The sequence below is a fragment of the Rhinoraja longicauda genome, chromosome 3, assembly GCF_053455715.1.
Source record: "Rhinoraja longicauda isolate Sanriku21f chromosome 3, sRhiLon1.1, whole genome shotgun sequence".
Lineage (NCBI taxonomy): Eukaryota > Metazoa > Chordata > Chondrichthyes > Rajiformes > Arhynchobatidae > Rhinoraja > Rhinoraja longicauda.
Window position 1 is genome coordinate 2723502 of NC_135955.1, and position 27331 is coordinate 2750832.

At 51.6% G+C, this 27331-nt stretch overlaps 1 protein-coding gene across 1 annotated transcript in view; it reads right to left on the minus strand.

Annotated features, from left to right (window-relative positions):
• Positions 1–4565: 4565 nt before the first annotated feature.
• LOC144611806 (succinyl-CoA:3-ketoacid coenzyme A transferase 1, mitochondrial-like) overlaps positions 4566–27331 on the minus strand; it is a 59416-nt gene continuing 36650 nt past the window's right edge. The window contains exons 11-15 of the mRNA XM_078431073.1: positions 25531–25606; positions 18664–18753; positions 16254–16331; positions 7699–7800; positions 4566–7180 (exon numbers count right to left, since the gene is read on the minus strand). Coding sequence (XP_078287199.1) covers positions 7145–7180; positions 7699–7800; positions 16254–16331; positions 18664–18753; positions 25531–25606 — 382 coding nt within the window. The 3' untranslated portion in view covers positions 4566–7144. The remainder of the gene's footprint in view (positions 7181–7698; positions 7801–16253; positions 16332–18663; positions 18754–25530; positions 25607–27331) is intronic.

A 27331-nucleotide genomic window follows, 5' to 3' on the forward strand; every position in this document is an offset into this window, starting at 1 on the left:
CTATCCATGTTCTCCAGAGATGCTGCCTGACCCACTGAGTTACTCCGGCGTTTTGTGTGTGGCTTTTAAGACAAGGCAACTTGGAAGCGTGTGATGGGCGGGTGTGGAGAGAGAGTCTGTCTGTGAGTGTTAAGCCCACATCAGACGCAGTAAATCATGTTGAGTGAGTTGACCTGTGTTTGGCCTTTGTCCCTTTGGATCTTTCTGATCCATGTTCATGTCTAAGTGATAAAAATGCAGGTGTATAAAGCCTACCTGTGAGATGCAGCACTACAACACCTGAAATCTCCACTGTCCCACTCAGTCAGAGCAGGTGAGAACTGTTTATCCAATCTCTTACCCTGCCGGAGATGCGATTGTTTTCCGGGCCATATCTCCGGTCGCTCTGCGGCCTAACATCGTGGAGCTGGCGGCCTTGCTCGAGACTGACTTTGAGCCCCACCGCGGGGTCGTGGACTTACCATCCGAGCGTGCGATCCCTTGCCCGGGATCGACGCTCCAACCGCGGCCTGCAGACTCTAACATCGAGGAGCTCACAGTCTTGGGTTGAGACCGGTGTCGGGAAGCTCCAAAGTTCCAAAGCCAGAAGAGGTTCGACCCGGGGTAGATCGCCCGGCACGGGGGGAGCTGAGATTCCCCCCCAATGCAGGAGCTTGATCGCCCCCACAAGGAAGGCTCGCCGCCGGCTACGGGGGTCAAGATCGTCCCGTCAACGGAAGGTTCAAGGCCCCCGACCACTGGAGGACAAACCAGGGAGAGATTGAACTGTTTTTCACCTTCCATCTCAGTGAGAAATGTGGAGGAGTCACTGTGGGGGATGTTCGTGTTAAAATGTATTGTGTGGGTCCTGTTGCTTTTTATTGTTATGACTGTATGGCAAATGAAATTCCTCGTATGTTGCAAAACATACTTGGCTGATAAAGTATGACTGTGATTATATAAGAAGATAACTGCAGATGCTGGTACAAATCGAAGGTATTTATTTCACAAAATGCTGGAGTAACTCAGCGGGTCAGGCAGCATCTCGGGAGAGAAGGAATGGGTGACGTTTCGGGTCGAGACCCTTCTTCAGACTGAAACGTCACCCATTCCTTCTCTCCTGAGATGCTGCCTGACCTGCTGAGTTACTCCAGTATTTTGTGAAATAAATATAAATGATTGTGATGATTATGAATATCTAAAATACAAAAACCTTGTTGGTCTCGTGTGTAAGATAATCCCGACTGCTGAGGACTGACAGTGGCAGTCGGTGCCACGGGGTCAGGGATCGAGGTCGCGGGGTCAGGATCAGGATTGTGGGGGGGGCGGCGGCCAAGGTCACGGAGTCAAGGATCAAGGTCGCGGGTGTTGGGTCAAGATTGCGGGGGGGGCGGCGGCCAAAGTTATGGGGTCAGGGGTCACAGGGTCAGGCCGTCAAGGTCACGGGGTCAAGATTGCGTGGGGCCGGAGGTCGAAGTCATGGGGTCAGGGATTGAGGTCATGGGGTAAGGGTCACGAGGTCAGGCAGTCGAGGTCGCGGGGACCGGCGGTCGAAGTCATGGGGTCAGTGGTCGAGGTCACGGGCACCAATGGCCGAGGGAGAGGTCGGCAGTCCAGGTCACGGGGGTCGTCGGTCAAGGAAGGGGCCGGTGGAGGGGTGTCGGACGGGGCCGCGGAGGGTGCCAGATGTGCCATTGAGAACAAAGGGGGACCCTGTGTGGGGGGGATGGGGCAGCCGAGAGCATAGAGGGACCATTGGGGACGACATTGAAGACTTCTCAGCGATCTTCTCCGATCTGAGAAAACCCACGCAGGTCACGGGGTGAACGTACAAACTCCGTACAGACAGCGCCCGTAGTCAGGATGGAACCCGGGTCTCCGGCGCTGTGGGGCAGCAACTCTACCACTGCGCCACTGTGCAGACTGTACGCGCCCTTTACGTGGCAACGGTTTGGCATACCGTGTGCAGCGGTGGTTACATCACTCATTGGCAGCAGCTTCAGTCCAACTCGGTCGGCCGAAGCCCCTGTCCCCATTCTCGTTCAATCCAATTACTCACATCTGCTCATAACAGATTCACTGAGATTCGACTGTCCCCACAGACATCTTGGATGGTCGTCATGAGAAGATGTTAAATGTCCATCTGTTGTAGTGCCCGACTCTGATTGGCATTAGTATGGTTTCTTATTGCCACACTTACCTTTCGAGGATCTATCTCACTGGACATTCCCTTAGGAAGGAGATGAGGAGGAATTTCTTCAGGCAGAGGGTGGTGAATCTGTGGAACTCTTTGCCACAGAGGGCTGTGGAGGCCAAGTCAGTGGGTATTTTTAAGGCAGAGATTTACAGATTCTCGATTAGTGCGGGCTGTCAGGGGTTACGGGGAGAAGGCAGGAGAACGGGGTTGGGAGGGAGAGATAGATCGGCCATGATTGAATGGCGGAGTGGACTTGATGGGCCGAATGGCCTAATTCTGCTCCTATAAGGTATGAACTCAATCAGCAGGCCAGACCAATTCATGGTAACCGGTTTATTGAGGAAGAGAGGAAGGAACAACAGCTGAGCGCTTCATCACACCGCGCACCGGCCCTGAACGTACACACAGACAGACAGACAGACACGTGAGGAAGGAGTGGGTAGGATGGAACTGCAGATGCTGCTTTACACCGACGAAACACAGAGTGCTGGAGTAACTCAGCGGGTCAGGCAGCATCTGTGGAGAACATGGATAGGTGACGTTTCACAGAGTGCTGGAGTAACTCAGCGGGTCAGGCAGCATCTCTGGAGAGAAGGAATGGGTGACGCTTCAAGGTCGAGACCCTTCTTCAGACTCAGTCTCGACCCGAAACGTCACCCATTCCTTCTCTCCAGAGACGCTGCCTGTCCCGCTGAGTTACTCCAGCACTCTGTGAAACGTCACCTATCCATGTTCTCCACAGATGCTGCCTGACCCGCTGAGTTCCTCCAGCACTCTGTGCAACGTCACCTATCCGTGTTCTCCAGAGATGCTGCCTGACCCGCTGAGTTACTCCAGCACTCTGTGCCTTGCTGAGGGTAGAGGCAGTGTGTCTGGGTGTGTGGGGCCCACACGTTCTACCAGTAGGGGGGAATAAGGACGTGCTCCAGGACAAGGGATTGTGTGTGAGTTTTCTCAGAGTGTAATTTCAGGGATGGTGCGTTTGTGTGGGTGTAAATGAAATATCACAGCTAAACTCTAGCCCCTGGGAGCCTGAAATGCACTCCTACTGTTCCAGATCGACGGCAGGTATCTATCTGGTCATCCGGAATATCCCGGAGATCCCACTCCGCTGGGATAGCTGTCGGCGTGCGGGCACAGAGATGTTCACAGAACACAAATACAATGACAACACCAGCAACAAAAGGTCCCAGAAACCACAGGCTTATATCATTATACGAGGGGCAGATTAGCCAGGCAGCCAAAACCATTGGTAAAATCAAAGGCCTAGAGGACACAGCTGTAAAGGTGAGAGGGGCACGTCGTTTAGTTTTAGCTTAGTTCAGAGATACAGTATCTGCATTACTGCCCAAATGACTTTGATCCTTCTTGATCTATTACTGGATCCAAGATAAATTTTAACAATGGGGTGGGGAGTGGGGGGGAATGAACTGAAAGGAATGGTGCGCAAAACCAGATCGTTTTGCATATTTTACCTGGATTTTATCTATTGATTTAATTGGCTGTTATGTTAAACTTTTCCTTTTTAAAATACTTTTGGTTTAAAGATATGTGAGGCCCTTCGGCCCACCGACCAAGGCCCACGCCGACCAGCGATCCCCGCACGTCAACACTGCCCTGCACACACTGGGGACAATTTTACACTTACACCAAGCCAGTCAACCCACAAACCCGTACGTCACGGGAGTGTGGGAAGATCTCGGAGTAAACCCACGCAGGTCACGGGGGGGGGGAGAGCGTACAGACAAGCACCCACAGTCGGGATCAAACCCGGGTCTCTGGCGCTGTGAGGCAGCAACTCTACCGCTGCGCCACCGTGCCGTCCTTGTTCCCCGGGGGTTGGGGAAATCAAGGACCTGTCGGCAAAGGTTTGTGCATCACAAGGCAAGGCGCCGGTGAGGCCGCAGTTGGGAGCACTGCGTACAGTTTTGGTCGCCTCGTCATTGGGTAAGACGTCATTCAACTGGAAAGGGTGAAACAATCGTGTTGTTCGGCCTTGGAAGGTCACATTGGTGGCTGTGGCACCTTGGAGGTTTAATAACAGCACAAGGGCCATAAATAAGGTGATTAGTACCAGTCCTTTTCCCCAGGATAGGGGAATCAAGAACTAAAGAGCACAGGCTGAAGGTGAGAGGGCAAAAATTCACGAGGAACCTGAGGGGCAACCTTTGACACAGAGGGTGTGAAGTGTATGGAACGAACAGCCGGAGAAGGTACGTAATGTTTGGGACAAAGACCCATCATTTGTTTATTTGCCTCTGTACTCCACAATTTGAGATTTGTAATAGAAAAAAATCACATGTGGTTAAAGTGCACATTGTCAGATTTTAATAAAGACCATTTTTACACATTTTGGTTTCACCATGTAGAAATTACAGCTGTGTTTATACATAGTCCCCCCCCATTTCAGGGCACCATAATGTTTGGGACACATGGCTTCACAGGTGTTTGTAATTGCTCAGGTGTGTTTAATTACCTCCTTCATGCAGGTATAAGAGAGCTCTCAGCCACTAGTCTTTCCTCCAGTCTTTCTATCACCTTTGGAAACTTTTATTGCTGTTTATCAACATGAGGATTATAGTTGTGCCAACGAAAGTCAAAGAAGTCATTATGAGACTGAGAACCAAGAATATAACTGTTAGAGACATCAGCCAAACCGTAGGCTTACCAAAATCAACTGTTTGGAACATCATTAAGAAGAGAGCACTGGTGAGCTTACTAATCGCAAAGGGACTGGCACGCCAAGGACGACCTCCACAGCTGATGACAGAAGAATTCTCTCTATAATAAAGAAAAATCCCCAAACACCTGTCCGACAGATCAGAAACACTCTTCAGGAGTCAGGTGTGGATTTGTCAATGACCACTGTCCGCAGAAGACTTCATGAACGGAAATACAGAGGCTACACTGCAAGATGCAAACCACTGGTTTAGCTGCAAAAATAGGATGGTCAGGTTACAGTTTGCCAAGAAGTACTTAAAAGAGCAACCACAGTTCTGGAAAAAGGTCTTGTGGACAGATGAGACGAAGATTAACTTACATCAGAGTGATGGCAAGAGCAAAGTATGGAAGAGAGAAGGAACTGCCCAAGATCTAAAGCATACCACCTCATCTGTGAAACATGGTGGTGGGGGTGTTATGGCCTGGGCATGTATGGCTGCTGAAGGTACTGGCTCACTTATCTTCATTGATGATACAACTGCTGATGGTAGTAGCATAATGAATTCTGTAGGGTATAAACACATCCTATCTGCTCAAGTTCAAACAAATGCCTCAAAACTCATTGGCCGGCGGTTCATTCTACAGCAAGACAATGATCCCAAACATACTGCTAAAGCAACAAAGGAGCTTTTCAAAGCTAAAAAATGGTCAGTTCTTGAGTGGCCAAGTCAATCACCCGATCTGAACCCAATTGAGGATGCCTTTTATATGCTGAAGAGAAAACTGAAGGGGACTAGCCCCCAAAACAAGCATAAGCTAAAGATGGCTGCAATACAGGCCTGGCAGAGCATCATCAGAGAAGACACCCAGCAACTGGTGATATCCATGAATCGCAGACTTCAAGCAGTCAATGCATGCAAAGGATATGCAACAAAATACTAAACACGACTACTTTCATTTGCATGACATTGCTGTGTCCCAAACATTATGGTGCCCTGAAATGGGGGGACTATGTGTAAACACTGCTGTAATTTCAACATGGTGAAACCAAAATGTATAAAAATGGCCTGTATTAAAATCTGACAACGTGCACTTTAACCACACGTGATTACAAATGTCAAATTGTGGAGTACAGAGGCAAATAAATAAATGATGGGTCTTTGTCCCAAACATCATGGAGGGCACTGTAGTTGAGGCAGGAGCAAAAACATTTAGGAGACATTTAGACAGGTACGTGGATAGGACAGGATCGGAGGGATATGGGACAAACGCGGGCGGGTGGGACTGGCGTAGCTGGGACACGTTGGGCATGTTGTGCCGCACATGCAGTGTGACTTGCTACATCTGTTGAGACGGAACGTGACGTATGGCCTTGATACCCCGTTAAGGGGCAAGAGGTTAGTTTTAATCACCATTGTGTGAGGGGCAGATTCAGAGTCACGCTGAGTTGAGTTGGGAGGTGCACCGCCGAAACAGGCCCTTCGGCCCACCGAGTCCGCGCCGACCAGCGATCCCCACACGTGACGTTCTGTCAAAAATATGCCACGTATTTCCCCCCCTCCTCCCCCCCTCCCACTGTGACGTGGGAAGGATGCTCCTACATACAACTAGGGACAATTTACATTTACACCCACGACAACTAACCTGCAAACCCCCGCGTCTTTGGAGTGAGGGAGGAAACCGAAGATCTCGGAGAAAAAAAAAACCCACGCGGGTCACGTGCGAACTCCGCACAGACGGCGCCCGTGGTCGGGATCGAACCCGAGTCTCCGGCGCTGTGAGGCGGCAACTCTACCGCTGCGCCACCGTGACGCACGAGTTATCTAGGCCAAGGCCTCATCCCAACTGTGGAGACAGTGCCGCCAGGGCACAGAGCAGGATAAACGACGAGGGAGGGAGGGAGGGAGGGAGGGAGCCTGTAGCCCTTTCACTCCAAGTCGAAAGGAGAAAAAGGGTTCACATCGAAGTGTGAGCTCCACGAGACTGGAGATGTTCTGGCTGGGAAGAGGACTGGGGGGGGGGGGGGGAAACCATGTAGTGCCCCTCTCTTGCCATCTGCAGGGGCACCTTCACCAACTGGGCCACCCTCAGGGGTACAGAGTGACCCATGACATCACTCTCCCCCTCCCTTCCCTCCAGCACATTTCCCGGTGAAGTTATCCACATTTTCAGAGACAAACGTTAATTTATATAACAAAACCACGAGTTAAATTAAATGCCCCCCGCCCTTGTGTGGGGGGCCGGGAGCTTCCCTTTACGATCCTGCAACGTCACATCTTCTGGGGTCTCGCGCCCTGCCACGCTCGCTCACACCTGCCCCATGGGCTGCAGGCTGGCAGACACCTGTGCAAGAGACACAACACTGTTACTGCCACACTCACACTCACACACGCACACACCCTCCCCCACCCATACCCTCCCCATACACACACGCACATCCCTCCCCACACACACCTCCCTCCCCACACACACTCCAACCACGCACCCTTACACACACACACCCTTACACACCCTTACACACACACACACCCCCTTCCCCACACACACCCCCTCCAACCACACACAGATACTCCCACACACACCCTTCCCCACACATACGCACACACACCCTTACCCACCCACACACACTCCCATCCCCACACACACTCCCATCCCCACACACACTCCCATCCCCACACACACTCCCATCCCCACACACACTCCAACCACACAGACACACACCCTCTCCAACCACACAGACACACACACCCTCCAACCACACACATACTCACACCCTTACCTGCCCACACACGGAGGTGCCCACGGACAGAGAGACACGGACAGAGAAACACGCGGCCTTGTCCTCAGCCACAGGTACTCACTGCGAAACCACACCCAGTGCTCTCCCGGACCTCATCCACAGTCACGCCTTCAAACACCTCGATCAGCGTCAGACCCCGCTCTTTGCACACGTCGAAGACCGCCTGCAGATTTAAAGCAGATTCGCACGCGTCACACACACAGGCTGTTGGCACGCTGGCCTTCAGACAGGGTATTGAGCAATGACGTGGGGATGCATGGGAAGTCGATGGGGCCGCGAGGCAGCAACTCTACCGCTGCACCGGCCCGATTGGGGCAGCGCAAAGCCTGGCGAGCTGTCCCATGACACTGTATCGTTATTGAGGAAGGACGTCCTCATGATCAGCCATGATCACATTGAATGGCGGTGCTGGCCCGAAGGGCCGAATGGCCTCCTCCTGCACCTATTGTCTATTGTCCTTGCTATTGAGGCCGTGCAGCGTAGGTTCCCCGGGATGGCGGGGCTGTCAGATGAGGAAAGATTGGGAAGACTGGGCTTGTGTTCACTGGAGTTTAGAAGGATCTCATAGAGACGTATAAAATTTATTAAAAGAACTGGACAAAAGCTAGATGCAGGAAATATGTTCCCAATGTTGGGGGAGTCCAGAACCAGGGGCCACACAGTCTATGAGTTCTGTGGAATTCTCTGCCTCAGAAGGAAGTGGAGGCCGATTCTCTGAATGCATTCAAGAGAGAATTCCAGAACCAGGGGCCACACACAGTCTAAGAATAAAGGGGAGGCCGTTTAAAACTGAGGTGAGAAAAATCTTTTTCACCCAGAGAGTTGTGAATCTGTAGAATTCTCTGCCACAGAGGGCAGTGGAGGCCAATTCACTGGATGAATTTAAGAGAGGGTTAGATAGAGCTCTGGGGGCTAGTGGAATCAAGGGATATGGGGAGAAGGCAGGCACGGGGTACTGATTGTGGATGATCAGCCATGATCATATTGAATGGCGGTGCTGGGCTCGAAGGGCCGAATGGCCTCCTCCTGCACCTATTTTCCATGTCTATGCTTCTTCAGACTGAGAGTCAGGGGAGAGGAAGACACAGAGAGAGATATGGAAGGGTGAGGTGTGAAAACGAGACATCAAAGGGGATGTGGGGCAAGGAAATTGTAGAATGGGTCATTGTCAGCAATGGGGTACCATTGGTAAAACGTAATCAGGAGGGCAGCGAAACTGGTCGGAGATCTAGGGTGGGGGGGGGGGGGGGTGGAGAGAGAGGGAAAGCAAGGGTTACTTGAAGTTAGAGAAGTCAATGTTCATACCGCTGGGGTGTAAGCTGCCCAAGCGAAATATGAGGTGCTGTTCCTCCAATTTGCGCTGGGCCTCACTCTGACAATATCCTATCCTATTCTAAGCCCAGACAAACACACTGAAGAAGGGTCTCGACCCGAAACGTCACCCAGTCTGTCGTTTTCACACCCCATACCTTTCCACATCTCTAGTCCCCCTCACCCCCTGTCTCTCAGTCTGAAGAAGGGTCTCGACCCGACACCTCACCCGTTCCTTCTCTCCAGAGATGTTGCCCGTGTCGCTGAGTTACTCCAGCATTTTGTGTCCGTCACAAGCCAGCATCTACAGTTCCTTCTTACACACTGAGGGCGGTCGGTGGGTGAATGGACCAAGTTGCCAGAAGAGGTTGTGGAGGCAGGCACTACTAACAATATGCTAGAGGTTTAGAGAGGTGCAGAAGTTTAGCTTTAGAGTGATGCAGATCGTGCAATGTGTAAGATTTGAGAAGTTTTCCCTCATTTGGAAAGCAACACAATACCAAAGAGCTGCAGTTTGGACATTTTAAACGAGAGACTGGGGCTGATAGCGGAGAAAGGCTGCGGTCAGATTAACAAAGGATGTCACAATCCGTGGGTCCTAAAATGGCCGCAGGACCTCGTGACCAGCCACAAAAAAAGTAAAAACCTTACAACCCAGTCTCTAGGTTTCTGCAAAGCTACGGCCAGAACAAAGGATGGGTATTGGCCATGCAGAAACCTACGAAACCAGGTCGGAGTCCAGACACTGGGGCGCTGACATCAGCATACTCACAATGCCCCAAGCCGACCTAAACAGTTCATCTCAGTGAGGGGGCACAATAGCCCATAGAAAACTACCTGGTAGGTGATGGGAAACCAGTTAACACCCATCACCTCACAATGAAATCCCAATTTACACCGTCTGGCCATCCCCGGTATCCCCGAACATAAGGCAGATCAGAAGAAAACCTCATACATATCTTTTTGAACAAAGAGATTCCAAGATCTGGCGGGAGATAGGACGGGTCAGAAACAGTATAACTGGCCACTACTTTTGGGTTTTAAACTCAAGAAGAAATACTGGAGGAAGAAGCTGAAGCTAGAAGAAAACCTGCAAGAAACGCAAGCAGGCAAGAAGACGGACAGGAGGCAAGAAGCGCAGAGAAAACCGGGTTCGAAGTCAACTGAAGTCAAGAAGAAAGTCGGAAAGAAGAACGGATGCAAGAGAGAGGAACAGGCACGCAACTCGAAAAGAAATACTGCAAAAACCGAACAGCCAGTAACCCCAGTAATAACCCCATGGTGAGCATGCACTTCAAATCCTACATATCCTGGACATAGTTTAGTGTAGAGAGGAGGGTGGTTGTGAATAAACGTTGGGTGTGTATTAAAATATAGGTTGGTCAAGATTGCGATGCGTCGTGCGTTCCCCATCTTACAGTCGTGTATGTGTCTTGCAGAACTGTGTTTAAGAATTCATAAGTAAAAAGGGTATTCGTGTATATGCCTTATAGAACTGTGTGTGTTTCAAGAATTCAGCGAAGAAGGTATTCGGATATATGTCTCGTGGAACTGTGTGCTTTTAAGTTTTCAGCGAAAAGGGGTATTCGGGTATATGTCTTGTGAACTGTGCGTTTTGTGATTAATAAATAAAAGATATTCATGTATTCGGTATGTGTATTATAGATATGTCTTATCGAACTGTATAATAAGTATTCATGGACAATAGTCCCAACTGCTGAATAAAAGCCTTTTTCATTTAAACCCTGGTTTTAAAATCTGGTCTGGTTGAATTTTTTCTGCACTATAAGAGCTCCTGCATCTAAGCCCAGTGTCTAGAACCGTAAGGGGTGAGTGGGTCGAACCACTCACGGGGAACCAGTGTGCACGGCCTGGTCAAGGGATCAGAGCAAGGCACGGGGACCTTAGGTCGGGCGAAAGCTCGGCGCAGAAACCCCTTACAAATGGGACCAGTGTAGAAGGGGCATCTGGTTCAGCAAGTCGGGCTGAAGGGTTAGTTTCTGTGTGGCCTTATGACTACATGACTAATGTACTTTAGAGACACAGTGCGGAAACAGGCCTTTCGGCCCATCGAGTCCGTGACGACCAGCGATCCCCGCATACTAACACCGCCCTGAATACCAGGGACAATTTACACATACACCAAGCCAGTTATCCTGCAAACCTGCACGTCTTTGGAGTGTGGGAGGAAACCGGAGCACCCGGAGAAAACCCACGCGGGTCACGGGGAGAACGTGCAAACTCCGCGCAGGCAGCGCCCGTAGTCGGGATGGAACCCGGGTCTCCGGCACTGTACGCTCTGTAAGGCAGCAACTCTACCGCTGCGCCACCGTGCCGCCCCAGAGCTAGCAGCTGCACAAAGGACTGGGGCATCTCGAGTCTGCCCAGTTTTAATGGCAACAGAGCCGGCCGACTGCAGAAGCAGACACAGAACCCAAGACCGTGGGCGGCACAGATACAGGATGAAGGGTGCATCTTCTTATTCTTCTTCTGAAGCCCTCGGCTCCTCTAGGGAGCATGGGCCGTTGACAAATGTCCTCCACCTCACTCGGTTGTTGGCGGTTCTTTCCAGATCTCCCCAGTTGAGCCCACTCCCGGACATGTCCGCCTGGACACCTCTTCTCCAGCTGTTCCTGGGGCCACCTCTTTTCCTTTTTCCTCGGGGGTTCCATTTCAGGGCTTGCCGGGTGATGTTTGTGGCAGGTTTTCTGAGGGTGTGTCCAATCCAACTCCATTTTCTCCTTCGAATTTGTACGTCAATGGGATCCTGGCTTGTTCTTTCCCACAGGTCCGCATTGCTTACTTTGTCTCTCCTCCAGATGCTTAGTGTTCTCCTGAGGCAACGAATGTTTGCAGCCTGTTGGTTGGGGTGTTTTGTTGTTTTCCCATGTCTCTGATCCATACGGTTCAGAAACGGTTTAAGGACTGCCTCAAAGTGTCCCTCAAAGACCTGGACATCAACCTCAGCACTTGGGAGTCCCTTGCTCTGGACCGTCCAACCTGGCGTGGCGAGTTCACCACAGGAGCCCGCGCAGCAGAGAACAGACGCACTGCAGAGGCCCAGAGGAAACGCACCGCGCGCAAGGCCCGGGCTACCTCCACTCCCACTGCAGCACCCATCCACTTGTGCCCTACGTGTGGGCCTGCCTTCCGGGCCCGGATTGGCCTCACCGGTCAACTTCTGGACCCACAGTCTCCAATCCTCCAACTGAAAGTGAAGTCATGGTCATCTTCGAACCCGAAGGACCAACAACAAGATCCATACAGCGTTACCTGCTTATCATATCATATCATATCATATATATACAGCCGGAAACAGGCCTTTTCGGCCCTCCAAGTCCGCGCCGCCCAGCGATCCCCGCACATTAACACTATCCTACACCCACTAGGGACAATTTTTACATTTACCCAGCCAATTAACCTACATACCTGTACGTCTTTGGAGTGTGGGAGGAAACCGAAGATCTCGGAGAAAACCCACGCAGGTCACGGGGAGAATGTACAAACTCCTTACAGTGCAGCACCCGTAGTCAGGATCGAACCTGAGTCTCCGGCGCTGCATTCGCTGTAAAGCAGCAACTCTACCGCTGCGCTACCGTGCCAGTGCTTCAGTGCCAGTGCAAGATAAAGTCCAATCAAGGATAGTCCAGGGGTCTCCAATGGGGTAGACAGTAGTTCAGGACTGCTCGCTGGTAGTGAGTGGTGGGATGCGGTAGGATGTGGTGTTATTGTACCCATTTGTATGGCTTTTGTTGGCAGCTCATTCCAGACTCCGACTACCTTTTGTGTGAAAGAATAGTCCTCTTAAATCCCTCCCCTTAAGTCCGTACCCTCTAGTTTTAGAATCCGCCACACTGGGAGAAAGACTATGCTTATGCCCCCCTCATGACCTTGCACATATCAACAAGGTCACCCCTCAACCTCCGATGCCCCAAACAAAAAACAAAACGTTCCAGTCTATCCAACTTCTCCCGATCACTCAAGCCCACTGGTCCAGGTAACTGGTGTCTACTGGTGCGAATGGAATGTTAGCATTCATAGCAAGAGGATTTGAGTATAGGAGCAGGGAGGTTCTGCTGCAGTTGTACAGGGCCTTGGTGAGACCGCACCTGGAGTATTGCGTACAGTTTTGGTCTCCTAATCTGAGGAAAGACATTCTAGCCTTAGAGGGAGTACAGAGAAGGTTCACCAGATTGATTCCTGGGATGGCAGGACTTTCATATGAAGAAAGACTGGATAGACTCGGCTTGTACTCGCTGGAATTTAGAAGACTGAGGGGGGATCTTATAGAAACGTACAAAATTCTTAAGGGGTTGGAGAGGCTGGATGCGGGAAGATTGTTCCCGATGTTGGGGAAGTCCAGAACCAGGGGTCACAGTTTAAGGATAAGGGGGAAGTCTTTTAGGACCGAGATGAGAAAACATTTCTTCACACAGAGAGTGGTGAATCTGTGGGATTCTCTGCCACAGAAGGTAGTTGAGGCCAGTTCATTGGCTATATTTAAGAGGGAGTTAGATGTGGCCCTTGTGGCTAAAGGGATCAGGGGGTATGGAGAGAAGGCAGGTACGGGATACTGAGCTGGATGATCAGCCATGATCATATTGAATGGCGGTGCAGGCTCGAAGGGCCGAATGGCCTCCTCCTGCACCTATTTTCTATGTTACTCTGCTGATAGACACAAAAAGCTGGAGTAACTCAGCGGGTCAGGCAGCATCTCTGGAGAACACGGATAGGTGACGTTACACAGAGTGCTGGAGTAACTCAGCGGGTCAGGCAGCATCTCTGGAGAGAAGGAACGGGGGACGTTTCGGGCCGAGACCCTTCTTCAGACTGAGAGTCAGGGGGAAAGGGAAACGAGCGACACACACAGTGATGTAGAGAGATATAGAACAGATGTATTAAAAAAAAACGCACAAAAGTAACGACGATAAAGGAAACAGGCCTCTCTCTGTTAGCTGGGGGCTGGGTGAAAACGAGTTACAGACAATGAGACTCAACAGGATGACAGCGAAACTAGTGCAACGACTAGGGTGGGGGAGGGACGGCGAGAGAGAGGGAAAGCAAGGTTCATACCGCTGGGCTGTATGCTGCCCAAGAGAAATACGAGGCACAGATTGCCGGGGTGAATCAGCGGGACGGGCAGCATCTCCGGAGAGAAGCAGTGGGTGACGTCTCGGGTCCAGACTCTTCTTCAGGCTTTGAGCCGGGCGATGCTGCAGCAAGCAGGATCTTCATTGTACCTGCACCTCACCGTGTGTGTGTGACAATAGACAATAGGTGCAGGAGGAGGTGTGTAGGTTGGAAAGTATACTTACTGTTGGGCGGTTAGCTTTTAATTACACTTTACTTTGGACTTAGACAATAGACAATAGGTGCAGGAGGAGGCCATTCGGCCCTTCGAGCCAGCACCGCCATTCAATGTGATCATGGCTGATCATTCTCAATCAGTACCCCGTTCCTGCCTTCTCCCCATACCCCCCTGACTCCGCTATCCTTAAGAGCTCTATCTAGCTCTCTCTTGAATGCATTCAGAGAATTGGCCTCCACTGCCCTCTGAGGCAGAGAATTCCACAGATTCACAACTCTCTGACTGAAAACGTTTTTCCTCATCTCAGTTCTAAATGGCCTACCCCTTATTCTTAAACTGTGGCCCCTTGTTCTGGACTCCCCCAACATTGGGAACATGTTTCCTGCCTCCAACGTGTCCAATCCCTTAATAATCTTAAACGTTTCGATAAGATCTCCTCTCATACTTCTAAATTCCAGTGTATACAATCCTAGTCGCTCCAGTCTTTCAACATGTGATAGTCCCGCCATTCCGGGAATTAACCTAGTAAACCTGCGCTGCACGCCCTGAATAGCAAGAATATCCTTCCTCAAATTTGGAGACCAAAACTGCACACAGTACTCCAGGTGCGGTCTCACTAGGGCCCTGTACAACTGCAGAAGGACCTCTTTGCTCCTATACTCAACTCCTCTTGCTATGAAGGCCAACATTCCATTGGCTTTCTTCACTGCCTGCTGTACCTGCATGCTTCCTTTCAGTGACTGATGCACTAGGACACCCAGATCTCGTTGTACGTCCCCTGTTCCTAACTTGACACCATTCAGATAATACTCTGCCTTCCTATTCTAACCACCAAAGTGCATAACCTCACACTTATCCACATTAAACTGCATCTGCCATGCATCCGCCCACTCACACAACCTGTCCAAGTCACCCTGCAACCTCATAGCATCTTCCTCACAGCTCACACTACCACCCAGCTTTGTGTCATCTGCAAATTTGCTAATGACACAAATTATGTGTGTGTGTGTGTATGTAATAAACTCCACTTGTCACCGTCACCAAATCCGGGTGGCAATGGTTCATGGTGACGGCTCTCCCCTCTCAAGCCCCCCCCCCCTCTCCCCATTCCCTTCCCCTTCCCTTCCCCCTGCTGCTGTCCGAGAGCGGAGCACTTTCTGCTCGATTCCCAGGCTCTTCCACGTATCACGGCACGGCTTGGGGAACAGCTTCGTCCAAGACCGTAAGAAACCGCAGCGAATCGTGGACGCAAACCAACCTCCCTTCCATCGACTCCACCTACACCTCACGCTGCCTCGACAAGGCCAGCAGCCCGGACCATCACACAAACCAACCTCCCTTCCATCGACTCCACCTACACCTCACGCTGCCTCGACAAGGCCAGCAGCCCGGACCATCACACAAACCAACCTCCCTTCCATCGACTCCACCTACACCTCACGCTGCCTCGACAAGGCCAGCAGCCCGGACCATCACACAAACCAACCTCCCTTCCATCGACTCCACCTACACCTCACGCTGCCTCGACAAGGCCAGCAGCCCGGACCATCACACAAACCAACCTCCCTTCCATTGACTCCATCTACACCTCACGCTGCCTCGGCAAGGCCAGCACCATCATCAAGGACCAGTCTCACCCCGGCCACTCCCTCTTCTCCCCTCTCCCATCAGGCAAGAGGTACAGAAGTGTGTAAACGCACAGCTCCAGATTCAGGGGCAGTTTCTTCCCGGCTGTTATCAGGCAACTGACCCATCCCATCACCAACTAGAGAGCGGTCCTGACCTCCCATCTACCTCGTTGGAGACCCTCGGACTATCCTTGATCGGACTTTACTGGCTCTACCTTGCTTGAAACGCTATTCCCTCGTCTAGAATCTGCACGCTGTAAATTGGTTGATTGTAATCACGTGTTGCCTTACCGCTGGCTGGTTAGCACGCAACGAAGGCTTTTCACTGAAGCTCGCTACACGTGACATTAAACCAAACTGGACTCTTACCATCTCTGTGATGATACGGTTGACACACCGCCTGCCGGTGACGGGCAGCGTACACTTCTCCAGGATCTTGTGGATGCCCTGGGGAACAGACCATGGTGTTACTTGACTTGTCAGAGGCAGCGGTCACATCAACCAGAAGCAGGCCCTTCAGCCCAACTCATCCACGTGACCGATGGTAGGCATGGACTTCAGCGGGCCGAGGGGCACGTTTCCATGCTGTGTCGTTTAATCCATTGTCGCTCGTTTAGTTTAGTTGAGAAACAGTGCAGAAACAGGCCTTTCGGCCCACCGGGTCGGCACCGACCAGCGATCCCCGCACACTAACACCGTCCTACACACACTGGGGACAATTTACATTTATACCCAGCCAATTAACCTACAAACCTGCACGTCTTTGGAGTGTGGGAGGAAACCGATGATCCCGGAGAAAACACACGCAGGTCACGGGGAGAACGTACAAACTCCGTACAGACGGCGCCCGTAGTCAGGATGGAACCTGGGTCTCCGGCGCTGCATTCGCTGTAAGGCGGCAACTCTACCGCTGCGCCTAAGTAGTTACTGCCTCAACTACCTCCTCTGGCAGCCCGGTCCTTATAGACCACCCTTTGTGTGAAAAAGAGGCCCCTCAGGTTCCTATTCAACCTTTAAGTTCTCAGCCTTGTTATAGAGTGAGACAACGTGGAAACAGGCCCTTCAGCCCAACTTGCCCACAACGACCAACGTGTCCCATCCACACTGGGCCCACCTGCGTGTGTTTGGCCCATATCCCTCTATACCTGTCCTATCCATGCACCTGTCTAGAAACATAAACATAGAAAATAGGTGCAGGAGTAGGCCATTCGGCCCTTCGAGCCTGCACCGCCATTCAATATGATCATGGCTGATCAAATTATGCCGATGCTGATCTAATTGTTTCTTAAACGTTGGGATAGTCTCTGCCTCAACTACCTCCTCCGGCAGCTCGTTCCATACACCCACCACCCCGGCCACTCCCTCTTCTCCCCTCTCCCATCGGGCAAGAGGTACAGAAGTGTGAAAACGCACACCTCCAGATTCAGGGGCAGTATCTTCCCGGCTGTTATCAGGCAACTGGACCACCCCATCACCAACTAGAGAGCTGTCCTGACCTCCCATCTACCTCATTGGAGACCCTCGGACTATCCTTGATCGGACTTTGCTGGCTTTACCTTGCACTAAATGCTTTTCCCTTAGCATGTATCTGCACACTGTGGATGGATCAATTGTAATCATGCGTTGTCGTTCTGCTGACCGGGTTAGTGCTCAACTAAAGCTTTCCACTGTACCTCGGCACATGTGACAATGATGGCCCCTCACCCTGAACATAGGATCCCCCCAGGGTTGCGTCCTTAGCCCCCTACTGTACTCCCTGTACACACATGACTGTGGGGCCAGGTTCAGCTCAAACTCCATCATCAAGTTTGCTGATGACACTGTGGTGGTGGGCCGGATCTCCAACAACGATGAGAAGGCCTACCGAGCTGATCTGGCACTCTGGTGTCAGGACAATAGCCTCCTCTTGAATGTCACTAAAACAAAGGAGCTGATTGTGGACTTCAGAAGGGCTCAACATCCAAGGACGTACACGCCACTGGAGATAAATGGGTCTACTGTGGATAGGGTGAGCAGCATTAAATACCTGGGAGTCCACATCACAGAGGATCTGACATGGACAACGCACATTGCCGCACTGGTGGGTAAGGCAAAGCAGCGCCTTTACCACCTTAGACAGCTGAGGAAATTCAGCGTGTCTCTGAGGATCCTTCAATGCTTCTACTCTGGGGCTGTAGAGAGCATCCTGCCCAGCAACATTACAGTCTGGTTTGGGAACAGCTCTGCCCAGGACAGGATGGCCCTGCAGAGAGTAGTGCGTTCGGCAGAACGCACCATGGGAACTACACTCATCCCCCTGCAGGACCTATACATCAGGAGGTGCAGATCCAGAGCCAGCAACATTATGGGGGACCCCTACCACCCCAGTAACGGACTGTTCCAGCTGCTACGGTCAGGCAAACGCCTCCGCTGTCACGCTGTGAAAACGGAGAGGATGAGACGGAGTTTCTTCCCACAGGCCATCAGGACTGTTAACTCTCAAATCACCAGGGACTAAATGTTGTCTTCTCTGTATTAACTTTATTTATATGCTGTAACTGTAATTCTTTTTGTGCACAACCCGCAGGCGTTGCCACTTTCATTTCACTGCACATCGTGTATGTGTACGTGACAAATAAACTTGACTTGAGTCAACTAAACTGAGCTGAAGTGATTCGACTGGATTTCACCGTGACCCTGCCCGGCCCAACAGCCATACACACGCACGCACGTGTCCAGGACCGCGGGGGCCGCGCGGGGCACTGGCCCGTTCCACCCGTCCCGCCGCGCCACGCCTCACCTTGACCGCGTGCTCCATGGCCACCACCACCTTGGTGTCGGCGCTGGCCACCAGATCCATGGCACCGCCCATCCCCTTCACCATCTTCCCCTGGAACATCACATTGGCATCACATTAGACGAGGCGCATGGGGGGGGGGGGGGGGGGGGGAAGGAACTGCAGATGCTGCTTTACACCGAAGACAGACACAAAATGCCGGAGTAACTCTGCGGGACAGGCAGACAGACAGCGTCTCTCTCTCTCTCTCTCTGTAACCTCTCTCTCTCTCTCTCTCTCTCTCTCTGTAATCTCTCTCTCTCTCTCTCTCTCTCTCTGTAATCTCCCCCTCTCTCTCTCTCTCTTTCTGTAACCCCTCTCATTAGACAATAAGTGCAGGAGGAGCCCATTCGGCCCTTCGAGCCAGCACCGCCATTCAATGTGATCATGGCTGATCATTCTCAATCAGTACCCCGTTCCTGCCTTCTCCCCGTACCCCCCCTCTCTCTCTTTCTGTAACCCCCCTCTCTCTCTCTTTCTGTAACCCCTCTCTCTCTCTCTCTTTCTGTAACCCCTCTCTCTCTCTGTAATCTCTCTCTCTCTGTAATCTCTCTCTCTCTCTCTGTAATCTCTCCCCCTCTCTCTCTCTCTGTAATCTCTCTCTCTCACTGTAATCTCTCTCTCTCTCTCTCTCTCTCTCTGTAACCTCTCTGTAATCTCTCTCCCCCTCTCTGTAATCTCTCTCTCTCTCTCTCTCTGTAATCTCTCTCTCTCTCTCTCTGTAATCTCTCTCCCCCCCTCTCTCTCTCTGTAATCTCTCTCCCCCCTCTCTCTCTCTCTGTAATGTCTCTCTCTCTCTCTCTGTAATTTCTCTCTCTCTCTCTGTAATCTCTCTCCCTCTCTCTCTCTGTAATCTCTCTCTCTCTCTCTCTGTAATCTCTCTCCCTCTCTCTCTCTCTCTCTCTCTCTGTAATCTCTCTCTCTCTCTCTCTGTAATCTCTCTCTCTGTAATCTCTCTCCCTCTCTCTCTCTCTCTCTCTCTCTGTAATCTCTCCCCCACTCTCTCTCTCTCTGTAATCTCTCTCTCTCTCTGTAATCTCCCTCTCTCTCTCTCTCTGTAATCTCTCTCTCTCTCTCTGTAATCTCTCTCCCCCTCTCTCTCTCTCTCTCTCTCTCTCTCTCTCTCTCTCTCTGTAATCTCCCTCTCTCTCTCTCTCTGTAATCTCTCTCTCTCTGTAATCTCTCTCCCCCTCTGTAATCTCTCTCTGTAAACTCTCTCCCCCTCCCTCTCTCTCTCTCTCTCTCTCTGTAATCTCTGTCTCTCTCTCTCTCTCTCTCTCTCTCTCTCTCTCTCTCTCTCTCTCTCTCTCTCTCTCTCTCTCTCTCTCTCTCTCTGTGTAGGGGAACATCTCTAGAGAGGGAGAGAGAGAGAGAGAGAGAGCGAGACACAAACAATGGGAGGTAAAGCAGGGAGTGAGGAGGATAGAAAAAGCCTGCAAAGGATATAGATAAACTAGGAGAGTGGGCAGCGACTTGGCAGATGAAATTTAATACTGATAAATGTGAAGTTATGCATTTTGGAGAAAAAAAATCATAAAGCAATTTATTTCCTAAATGGGGAGGAGCTGCGTGGGTAATACAACGCAAAGGGACCTGGGGGGGGACTAGTACAGGAATCACAAACAGTTAGTATGCAGGTGCTGCAAGTGATTAGGGAGGCCAATGGAGTCTTAGGCTTTATTGCCAGGGGGATAGAGTATAAAAGTAGGGAGGTGTTGCTGCAGCTGTATACAGTATTGGTAAGACCGCATTTGGAATACTGTGTGCAGTTTTGATCTCCATATTTAAGAAAGGATGTACTTGCTGTGGAGTGCAGTGCAGAGAGGGTTTACACGGTTAATCCCAGGGATGAGGGGGTTGACATATGAGGAAAGGTCAAGCAGGTTGGGACTTTTCTCATTGGAGTTCAGAAGGATGAGAGGCGATCTTATTGAAACGTATAAGATCGTGAGGGGCCTTGATCGGGTGGATGCGCTAAAGATGTTTCCGATGATCGGGGAGACCAGAACTAGGGGGCATAGTCTTAGAATAAGAGGGGGCTCTTTTGAAACTGAGATGAGGAGAAACTTCTTCACTCAGAGAGGGTGGTTAGTCTGTGGAATCCGCTGCCTCAGGGAGCTGTGCAAGCAGGAACGTTAAATAAATTTTAAAACGGAAATAGATTGTTTTTTAATAGACAAGGGAATTAGGGGTTAGAGGAGCGGGCAGGGAAGTGGACATCATCATCATATCATATATATACAGCCGGAAACAGGCCTTTTCGGCCCACCAAGTCCGCGCCGCCCAGCGATCCCCGCACATTAACAGTATCCTACACCCACTAGGGACAATTTTTACATTTTACCCAGCCAATTAACCTACATACATGAGCTATTGTTAGTATAGTAAGACCTGAGTAATCTCCTGGACAAGTTTCGATCGCCTAGCTTGGGGTCGGAGAGGAATTTCCCAGATTTTTTTCCCAAATTGGCCTGGGTTTTTACCCGTTTTTTCGCCTCTCCCAGGAGATCACACGGTTCTTTTGGGTGGGTAGAAGGGCAATAGTGGGAAGGGGGTTGGGGTAGGATCAGCCATGATCGTATTGAATGGCGGAGCGGGCTCGAGGGGCCGTTAGCCTACTCCTGCGTTCTTGTGAGAGAGCGAGAGAGAGAGAGAGAGAGAGAGCGAGAGAGAGAGCGAGAGAGAGAGCGAGAGAGAGAGCGAGAGAGAGAGAGCGAGAGAGAGAGCGAGAGAGAGAGCGAGAGAGAGAGCAAGAGAGAGAGAGAGCGAGAGAGAGCGAGAGAGAGAGAGAGAGCGAGAGAGAGAGCGAGAGAGAGAGAGGAGAGAGAGAGAGAGGAGGAAGGAATGGGTGACGTTTCGGGTCGCGACCCTTCTTCAGACTGAGAGTCAGGGGAGAGGAAGACACAGGGATATAGAAGGACGAGGTGTGAAAACGACAGATCAAAGCAGACGACGGTAAGGAAATGCAGAATGGGTCTACTGCTGGCTGAGGGGAAGGTGACAACGACAGAAAGGTCGGTGTGGGAATGGGAGGGGGGAGGGGGAGGGGGAGGGGGGGGGAGTTCAAGTGCTGAGCCACCGGGAGATCAGGTACGTTAAGGTGGAAGGCAGACCGAGCGGAGGTGTTGAGCGAAACGATGGCCGAGCCTGCTCTTGGTCACGCCGATGTACAGAGGTCCACACCTGGAACGGCGGACACAGTAGATGAGGTTGGAGGAGGATGCAGGTGAACCTCTGTCTCACCTCCCACTGAGAGGTGAATAACGTTGGGGTGGCAGAGGAGGAAGGGAGGGAGGGAGGGGGGGGGCAGGCAGAGTCAAGAGCATTTTATTGTCATCTGTCCGGGAACGGAACAATGAAAGACTTCTTGCAGCAGCACAACAGGTATGTAAACATAGTAGTACTTATAATAGTACCATAATAAACATCAAGAATAGATTCAACATATTAAAATATAGTGCAAACGCAAAAACAAAGCCTCACCATTGATGAATAAATCCCTCCCCTCCACAGGCACGGTGGCACAGCGGTAGAGTTGCAGGGACCCGGGTACAATCCGACTACGGTCGCTGTCCGTACGGAGTTTGCACGTTCTCCCCGTGAGTTTTCTCCGGGGGGGGGGGGGGGGGGTCTGGTTTCCTCCCACACTCCAAGGATGTACAAGTTTCCAGGCAGTTTACACCCCAGCGGTATGAACATTGACTTCTCTAACTTCAGATAGTCCCTGCTCTCCCTCTCTCTCCATCCCCTCCCCCTTCCCAGTTCTCCCACCGGTCTTCCTGTCTCCGACTGCATCCTATCTTTGTCCCGCCCCCTCCCCTGGCATCAGGGGACCCGTAAACGTCGCCCATTCCTTCTCTCCGGAGATGCTGCCTGACCCGCTGAGTTACTCCAGCATTTCGTGCCCACCTACGATTTAAACCAGCATCTGCAGTTTTTTTTTTCCCTGCAAGTTTTCAGGTTAATTGGCTTGGTCTAAATGTAAATCGTCCCCAGTGTGTGTAGGATGGTGTTAGTGTGCGGGGATCGCTGGGCTGAGCGGACTCAGTGGGCTGAAGGGCCTGTTTCTAAACTAACCTATCTCTAAAGGAGGGAGAGAGAAAACGGGTAATTATAGACCAGTTAGTCTGACATCAGTGGTGGGGAAAATGCTGGAGTCAATTATAAAAGACGAAATTGCTGAGCATTTGGATAGCAGTAACGGGATCGTTCCGAGTCAGCATGGATTTACGAAGGGGAAATCATGCTTGACAAATCTACTGGAATTTTTTGAGGATGTAACTAGGAAAATTGACAAGGGAGAGTCAGTGGATGTGGTGTACCTCGACTTTCAGAAAGCCTTCGATAAGGTCCCACATAGGAGATTAGTGGGCAAAATTAGGGCACATGGTATTGGGGGTAGGGTACTGACATGGATAGAAAATTGGTTAACAGACAGAAAGCAAAGAGTGGGGATAAATGGGTCCCTTTCGGAATGGGAGGCAGTGACCAGTGGGGTACCGCAAGGTTCGGTGCTGGGACCCCAGCTATTTACGATATACATTAATGACTTAGACGAAGGGATTAAAAGTACCATTAGCAAATTTGCAGATGATACTAAGCTGGGGGTAGTGTGAATTGTGAGGAAGATGCAATAAGGCTGCAGGGTGACCTGGACAGGTTGTGTGAGTGGGCGGATACATGGCAGATGCAGTTTAATGTAGATAAGTGTGAGGTTATTCACTTTGGAAGTAAGAATAGAAAGGCAGATTATTATCTGAATGGTGTCAAGTTAGGAGGAGGGGGAGTTCAACGAGATCTGGGTGTCCTAGTGCATCAGTCAATGAAAGGAAGCATGCAGGTTCAGCAGGCAGTGAAGAAAGCCAATGGAATGTTGGCCTTCGTAACAAGAGGAGTTGAGTATAGGAGCAAAGAGGTCCTTCTACAGTTGTACCGGGCCCTGGTGAGACCGCACCTGGAGTACTGTGTGCAGTTTTGGTCTCCAAATTTGAGGAAGGATATTCTTGCTATGGAGGGCGTGCAGCGTAGGTTCACTAGATTAATTCCCGGAATGGCGGGACTGTCGTATGTTGAAAGGCTGGAGCGATTGGGCTTGTATACACTGGAATTTAGAAGGATGAGGGGGGATCTTATTGAAACATATAAGATAATTAGGGGATTGGACACATTAGAGGCAGATAACATGTTCCCAATGTTGGGGGAGTCCAGAACAAGGGGCCACAGTTTGAGAATAAGGGGTAGGCCATTTAGAACGGAGATGAGGAAGAACTTTTTCAGTCAGAGGGTGGTGAAGGTGTGGAATTCTCTGCCTCAAAAGGCAGTGGAGGCCAGTTCGTTGGATGCTTTCAAGAGAGAGCTGGATAGAGCTCTTAAGGATAGCGGAGTGAGGGGGTATGGGGAGAAGGCAGGAACGGGGTACTGATTGATAGTGATCAGCCATGATCGCATTGAATGGCGGTGCTGGCTCGAAGGGCTGAATGGCCTACTCCTGCACCTATTGTCTATTGTCTATTGTCTATTGTCTATTAAACTAAACTGGCGGCGAGAACTAAAAAGATAATCCCCCTTTATGGAGCGTGTTTATAAACAATAGACAATAGGTGCAGGAGGAGGCCATTCGGCCCTTCGAGCCAGCACCGCCATTCAATGTGATCATGGCTGATCATTCCCAATCAGTACCCCGTTCCTGCCTTCTCCCCATACCCCCTGACTCCGCTATCCTTAAGAGCTCTATCCAGCTCTCTCTTGAATGCATTCAGAGAATTGGCCTCCACTGCCTTCTGAGGCAGAGAATTCCACAGATTCACAACTCTCTGACTGAAAAAGTTTTTCCTCATCTCAGTTCTAAATGGCCTACCCCTTATTCTTAAACTGTGGCCCCTGGTTCTGGTCTCCCCCAACATTGGGAACATGTTTCCTGCCTCTAACGTGTCCAACCCCTTAATAATCTTATACGTTTTGATAAGATCCCCTCTCATCCTTCTAAATTCCAGTGTATACAAGTCTAGTCGCTCCAGTCTTTCAACATGTGACAGTCCTGCCATTCCGGGAATTAACCTAGTAAACCTACGCTGCACGCCCTCAATGGCAAGTTGTTGGTGGTGGGACCACACTGGGAGATCCGCTGCCTGCCACTTCTCCTCGCCCAGCGGCAGGAACAATGGCATTCGGTCGGAAGGGGGCGCAGAGGGGATTGACCGGGGTGTGGGGGAAGGAACTGCAGGTGCTGGTTTAAACCACAGACAGACACAAAATGCTGGAGTAACTCAGCGGGACAGGCAGCATCTCAGGAGAGAAGGAATGGGTGACGTTTCGGGTCGAGACCCTTCTTCAGACTGAGAGTCAGGGGAGGGGGAAACGAGAGAGATAGACGGTGATGTAGAGAGATATAAGAACAGATGAATGAAAGATATGCATGATTAAGGAAACAGGCCATTGTTGGCTGTGTTACTGTTTTTTAATTAGCACACAGCTAACAAAAGCTGCCCACTAGGGACAAGTTTACATTTACACCAAGCCAATTAACCTACAAACCTGTACGTCTTTGGAGTGTGGGAGGAAACCGGAGCACCTGGAGAAAACCCACGCAGGTCACGGGGAGAACGTACAAACTCCGTACAGACGGCGCCCGTAATCGGGATTGAACCCGGGTCTCCGGCGCTGTGAGGCAGCAACTCTACCGATGTGCCACCGTGCCACAGCTGGACATCCCGCTGATGAGGCAGAACATGCGTGGCACTCCGGGATGAAACACGCGTGGCACGGGCAAACACGCGTGCACGTTGGAGCCCCGGACGTACCGCGACATGGAGCAGGGTTGAGAGCACTCACCGGAATCATCCAATTGGCCAGATCGCCGAACTGTGACACCTGCATGCCCCCGAGCATGGTCATGTCCACGTGGCCCCTGGAACAATGGAACTGGTCAGCAGGGGTACACCCCCCACACACACACACCGTCACACCCCCCCCACACCGTCACACAGACCCCCACACACACACACACCCACACCCACACACACCTGTATGCCCCCGAGCATGGTCATGTCGACGTGGCCCCTGCAACGGTGGAACTGGTCAGCAGGTGTACACACACCCCCCCACACAGTCACAGAGACCCACCACACACACACCTGCATGCCCCCGAGCATGGTCATGTCGACATGGCCCCTGCAATGGTGGAACTGGTCAGCAGGTGTACACACCCCCAGTCACAGAGACCCACCACACAACACACACCCACACACACACACCCCCACACACACACACACACACCCACTCACACCCCCCCACACACACTCCCACTCACACACCCACTCACACACCGTCACAGAGACCCCCCCCCCCACACACACACACATCCACACCGTCACAAAGACCACACACACACACCCACTCACACCATCATACCCGCATACAAACCTCATCACAGGGACCCCACGGATCCACCCACCCACCCACACCCCCACCCACCCACACCCCTCCAACCCCCACCCCCACCCCACCCACCCACACCCCCACCCACTCACAATCACACACACATCACAGGGACCCCCACACAGCCACCCCGGTCACCGTGCGAGGCGAGGACAGGACAGGGCCGGGCAGGGGGCTGGAGACCCTCCTCCCCCACACGCCCCAGGGGAGTAAACCCCCCCCTCCCTGCTCGCTGTGCACCCCTCCCCTCCCCAGCACAGCCCTCCCTCCCTCCGTAGGCAGTGCAGCATCAGTGTGTGTGACACTGTGTGACACACCCACCACACACACAACACAGGCTGTCTGCTGCACAGCCTCCACTACCCACATCCTCGTCCTGCAAGGAAGCTGTAAAACCACAGCGGGGAAACCCCTCGTGCAGCAAAGGCAGCAATGACTCAGAGTGCTGGAGGAGCCTGGCGGGACAGGCAGCATCGACAGACGGATGATGTCTTGGGTCGGGACCCTTCCTCCACCATTGCCAGGCCCTTGCGTCACCGTTCACTGACTCGAGCTCCCTTCCCTCACCCTGACCTGCCACACTGATGACCCGATTGTGGAGTCGTTTAAGTTCCTCCAAATGATTGTGGAACCGTTTAAGTTCCTTGGAACCATCATCTCCAGGGACCTTAAATGGGGGGGCCCACCATCGACCCCACAGTCAAAAAGGCCCAACAGAGGATGTACTTCCTGCGGCAACAATCTGCCACAGGCAATGATGGCCCAATTCTATACTGCTATCATTGAGTCCGTCCTCACCTTCTCCATCATGGTCTGGTTTGGCTCAGCCACCAAGCACCACATCCGGAGGCTGCAACGGATCGTTCGCACAGCTGAGAAGGTTGTTGGCTGCAACCTTCCCCACCATTGACGGACTGTACACTGCAAGGGCCAGGAAGCGAGCGGGCAAGATCATCTCTGACCCCTCTCACCCTGGCCGCAAACTCTTGGAAGCACTACCCTCTGGAAGGCGACTCCGGACTGTCAAAGCAGCCACAGCCAGACATAAAACCTGCTTTTATCCACGAGTTGTAGCTCTACTCAACAGCCAAAAGTCTGTAGCCTCCTTTTGCTCTGGTATTTTACTTCATTCGTCACATGTTTAAACTATAAATTAAACTAACAGCGGTGCCGGCTCGAAGGGCCGAATGGCCTC